Genomic DNA, 5,395 nt, shown 5'->3' with positions numbered 1-5,395 from the left:
CGGGTCCCGGCCACAGAACTCAGCACGCCCCCGTGTGTGTGTGTGTATATATATATATATATATATATATATATATATATATAAAATGTGCCACGTAGGTAAATTCCCAGCCTTGCTTTGAGAAAATTTTGGGCCGTGACTGGGGCCAACCAGGGCTCAGGGAACATGGTAAGGACTTGAGATTTTATTCCAGGTGAGGAGAAGCCCCCAGAGGCCTTGAACAGGAGAGGTGCGTTCTGCCTCAGATCTGAGATCGTTCTTACTGCCGTGGAGGAGGAGTGGTCATGGTTCCCATGGCAGGTGGAGGCAGCTGGGGCTGAAGTGGAAGTGATGGGGTCATGAACAGGGCATCACGTGGGGACAGAAGACACCTGAGGGAGATGATGCAGCACGCAGAGGGAGACAAGGATGCTGAGAAGGGCAACACGGGTCTTGGCCAAGCGAACTGAAGACGCTGCCCTTCAAGGAGTTTGGGAAGCCTGAGGGATGAGAAATGCGGGGACAAGGGGCTGAACACAGTGAAGAAGCTACAAGAAGAAAGTGGGTCACCCAAGGGGGTTACTGGGGGAGAAATGCCCCATGAAGGACAGCGCCTGTGGGGAGAAAGGGGCTGAGAAGGCAATGTCTCACACGCAGCCCGGAGGTCCACTCAGCCCATTCACAGGAACTGATGTGTTTAGGGGTTTCAGTAAACAATGAGTCTGATATCTGTCTCCCTCTGGGAAATTCTGAAGCCGGAGACTGCTGGACTGCTCTGCAAAGGCAGACGAGAGGTGATGCCCAGGTGGTTCCCAGACTTGATCCCCCATGACAGCTGCTACCAAGCTAGCCGTGAGAAGGACCCAGGAGGGAAGAGGCGGGATGCATTCTGGGAAGCCTGCAGAGGTGAGTGAGAGTTGCTCCCATCAAGGATGCACAGGTGGAGCCCTGTCACAGGCTCCAAGTGACCCCAGGTGCTGGGTGGGTACTGACGACCAGACAACAGGAGCTTCTGTCCTCTAACCACTGATCTCCCATCCCAACCCAGGAGGAGCCCCCACGGGGGCAGCAAGGACATTGAGTAGAAATAAAGAGATGAGACCGATGTCCCCTCTGCACCGAGTCGGGAAGATCTGGGGCTGGGATTCAAGTGTAGACTGGCCTTTCCAATGTCGGAAAGTAACTAACAGCCAAATAAGACTTACGACCAGAACACAACAGGCTCTCACAGAGATGACGGTCGGGGCCAGGGCAGGGAGACCCGACAGGGCATGTCTGAGGTTGTGATGGAGAAAAATGACGCCGTGACTTGTCTGTACCCGAAGGAAGTGCACCAAGGCCCTTCACGCAGCCTCTGTTGTGAGGAGACATGGAGCAATGGAGACCCGTGTGACCCTATGAAAGCAGAAGCCGTAGGGCACACAGACTGACGTGGCTGATTCGGGAACGAGATGGAAACAGAAAGGCACAGAACAGAGTGGGGGTAAACAGACGGATTATTTTATTTTAAGCCTTTTACTATTTTTTAAGCTTGATAAGAATAAAATACAAAGAAACTATTAAAATTTTTTTTAATGGGCCAAGAATTATTTAACTGGCCATAACTATCAAGACCAAGACAGAATCCACATTAAAATTTATAAGAGATTTTTATACATAGGCAGTTCTGCTGTGATGTGACATGTATGTTACAAAAAAAAACAACACTACCATGCAGACACACAGTGAAACCATAGAGCTTATGGGAAGAAGCATAAAATCTTTGTCAACAACACATAAAAGAAAATCAGGAACCTAATAAAAACAGTAGTAGTTTTACACGTATTTAATGGTTAAGAAATATACAAACGCCACAATAAATATAACACTTCACCTTGAAAAAGACCTGATGTTTGGGTGTCAGGGGGGCTACATCTCATCATAAAGTCACGGAAAGAGGTTTCTCTGAAATCAGACAGAAAGCTCACATCTTTTCCTAAGATACCAATCACGTTGAAATGAAGTCACATTTTTAAAGCAAAGATGACAGCAGAACTGCTATCTACAAATTTGTTCCACTGAATTTGAAAACTTAGAAGAAATCAAAAATAACAGTAACCAAAATTGGCACAGAAAGAATTAAGAAAGCCAGACTGACTAGTCAATGACCACACAATAAAGTGAAGCAGTAACCAAAGGTGTACTCTCTCCAGAAAGGCAGCGGTCCCACACCATGCTGAAAGTTCTATCAACATCAGAGGAACAGAAAGTTCCCATGATACCTAATCTGATGTAGGGCAGGAAATGAGGGAACACCTATACAGAGCATCATACAAGCTTGTGTTACCCCCCCACACCCCTAAAAAACCACAGCACAGCACACTGCAGTCTAATCTCATTTATTAACTGATCAAAATACTTAGTGAAAAACACTAGCAAAGTAAAATGAATCCTGTACATGCATACATAGCAAACTATGACAAGGACGTTTATCCAAAAAATTAAAGGACAGTCCAGTATATTAAGCTCTTCTCTCAAATTTGCAGCAAGAAAACATCCTCTTGTACTCCAGTCCTCCCTCACCGCAGTCCTGTCCTTGTCATTCACCCTGAGCCCTCCACTCGGTCTCTTTCAGGGCCCTCCCTATTCGGTCACATCCTGAGCTAACATTATCACAGGAGCCTTTCATCTGAGTATTTCCAGTTAAAAATTCCCACTGAGCTACACACTCAGCTACAGGCAATGCATACTGAGCACGGACAAAACCACGCCCTCTTCCTGGAGACACCCTTCTAACAGCGTTCCCGAGGCCGGGAACCACCGCGGTGTACAACAGGTGTCCCTCTTGCTCACTCCATCCATCACCTGCATATCCCAGGTGGTCCGCGGTCCCTTCCCACCTCCAAAACTGCTCCTTTCGTGCTCTGTACCCCCAAACTCCCCTCCAAGCCTCCTTTCCTTACCCACTCAACTGCCACTGTGCCCTCTGTTCACCGTCCCTGCCAGAGCACGGCTCCTCTAAAACAAGAAGCGTACATGACTTATCTTGGCACCGCCGGCACCAACCCCAGGGTCCAGCACACAAAGAGTAAGCATTTGAACAAACACCAAGAAAACAGAAGGGGAACCTCTCTAACGAGGCCCTGAAGGTCTGGATATGAAGACGGCTCTGTATTTGAGTGTGAAAAACCTGAAATGACAGACGACCATTTCCGTAGGGACCCTCCTCTCCCTCAGAGCTCACGGTCCGCAGCTGGCACTAAAGTGTAACTATCGAAGGAGAGGGCACCGGACACACATGCCAGGAGACAGGAACGTTTCGTGAGATGCAGGGACGGGGGTACGGTCCCTGCACCCCGGGGGCGTGGCAGGGCAGCCAGTGAGTTCGGGCCCTGGATGTGACCGCGAAGGGATGAACGTGTCCACACTGGGCGCCGAGTCAGCTCTAAAAAGTAAAGTCCCCACTCACCCAATACGAAGCTGCCCGGAGCCTGGTGGCCATCCCGCGCTGGTTCGTGCAGGCTGCGAAGGAGAGCACCGAGCCGCGAGGGTCTCCCTGCTGCTTCCACCCCCGCCCACCCACCCAGGAGGGACCGCGCGCCCCACAGAGGTAGGATCCGGCGCCGAGTCCCCCGTAGGGACGCGGCCTCCGAGGCTGGGCAGAAGTCGGGCGATGAGTTTGTACCGTTCCGCAGCCCTGACGCGGGAGGACGCTGGCTCCGTCCACGCCCCGGACCGACTGTGGAAGGCTCAGCTGGCCAAGACCCCGGCCTGCAATGGACGCTCCCGTCCAGGTTAACTCCGCGCCTCCGCCGGGTCCCGGCCACAGAACTCAGCACGCCCCCGTCCACTCGCATCCACTGACAAGCCAGAACAGCCCCACAGGCGCATACCGACCACGGCCCCGGTGCGGCACCTGCGGAAGTACGTCACGCGTCGATGCGCCGGGTAAGACGGCCCGGGAAGACTACATCTCCCAGAATCCTCTGCGGAGTGTCCTTTCTAACTGACTCGGCTTCCAGCAAGAGGAGCGTCTGCAGAGAGGGGCGCCGGAGCCTTACAGGAAAGGCATGCATGTCCGGCTCCCAAAGCGGCCCCTGGTCCGTCGCTCTCGGCCGCGAAACACCCCAGCCCCCGCATAGCCCACGCAGACCCTGGAAGATTCCCGCCTCATTGGGGAGGGCAGGCGTGCTCAGGTCTTGATGTCAAACAAGATACGGTTCAGACCACAAAGTATAGCAGATGGGGACATTGTGAGGCTACAAGCTGCAGTTCCCAGGGTTACAATACTACGAGCCCACTCAAAGTAATTGACATGGAACCTCCCCCTAAATACTGCTAAGTGCATAATTTTTATGTGCACATGGAACTTCCTCACCACAAAATACTTCTCAATAAATTTAAAAGGATGAAATGAAACAATGTACCTGACAACAGTGGAATTAAATTAGAAATCAACTCCAGCACAAATGTAGTAAATCTCCAGGTTTTTGGAAATTAATAAAACACTTTTTTAAGTAACCCCTAACTCAAATTAGAAATCAGAAGGAAAATTAGAAAATAATTTGAATTAAAACTAAAATGCATATATGAGATCATACACTATTTGACTTTCTGTCTTCACTTAGCATAATGCCTTCAAGGTCCATCTACGATGTTGCATTCTCCCCATTATTTGATAAAACTTCTAGTATGATTTTATATTTTATTTTTAAAAACTGGATTTATCAAGTGTAGTTTTTCTATTTTAATTCCTTAATTTCTGCTATTATATTCATTAATTTACTTCTTTCCATAATTACATTTAATTTCTCCCTAAATTCCTCTTCATTTTTTGTTTGTTAGCACGCCTCGATTGGATGTCCTCAAACATACCTATATTAATTTCATTTTATAAATTACTTTGATCTATGATCAAAAATGGATAGGATACAAAAGTTCCCTCCTGGTGACACATTTATGTTGATTCACAAACACATCCTGAGCTCCAGCACCGGCTCCACGCTACATCTGTGTACCTCGCACCCCAGGCAGGGGCAGAGGAGCGCGAAATCTCCAGCCAGCCAATCCAGCGAGGCACGCCGCAGTGCCCTTTGGGAAGTGTAGTTCTAGAGCGAGCGGAACTCTGGGAAATGAAGTTCTGCGCGCACACCTCCGCCGTCGGGTTGTGTCAGTCTTGGGTCCGGCGGCCCCGAGGGTTAAGGGTGTGTGGGGCTGGCGGGGGGACAGTGAGGCTGCGCACACCAGTCCCGCGGTAACCTGGACGTGGACTGGCTCGCGGCGATCCCGGCGCGCGTACGAACCGGCCTCGGAGCCGGTGCAAAGAAGGCCCGGGAGGGCGGCCCCGCCGCGCAGGCGCAGATTCTAATCCAGGTGGGGTGGGGACCGTGGGACGGCACGGGGGAGGGAGGGAGGGAGCAGTATCCGGGGCCGCGCT

At 50.6% G+C, this 5,395-nt stretch overlaps 1 protein-coding gene across 2 annotated transcripts in view; it reads right to left on the bottom strand.

Annotated features, from left to right (window-relative positions):
* LOC109376146 (zinc finger protein 26) overlaps positions 1–3,874 on the bottom strand; it is a 38,791-nt gene extending 34,917 nt beyond the window's left edge. Inside the window, exons 1-2 of one of the 2 annotated variants that reach the window (XM_019631924.1) lie at positions 3,644–3,874; positions 3,428–3,480 (exon numbers count right to left, since the gene is read on the bottom strand). In XM_019631924.1, coding sequence (XP_019487469.1) covers positions 3,428–3,480; positions 3,644–3,815 — 225 coding nt within the window. In that variant the 5' untranslated portion in view covers positions 3,816–3,874. The remainder of the gene's footprint in view (positions 1–3,427; positions 3,481–3,643) is intronic. The other variant, XM_019631925.1, reaches the window with a different exon arrangement.
* Between the last annotated feature and the right edge of the window lie 1,521 nt (positions 3,875–5,395).

This window comes from Hipposideros armiger, unplaced genomic scaffold (genome assembly GCF_001890085.2).
Source record: "Hipposideros armiger isolate ML-2016 unplaced genomic scaffold, ASM189008v1 scaffold_1055, whole genome shotgun sequence".
Classification (NCBI taxonomy): domain Eukaryota; kingdom Metazoa; phylum Chordata; class Mammalia; order Chiroptera; family Hipposideridae; genus Hipposideros; species Hipposideros armiger.
Note: the sequence above shows the minus strand (reverse complement) of the source record. Positions and strands in the feature narration are given on the sequence as shown.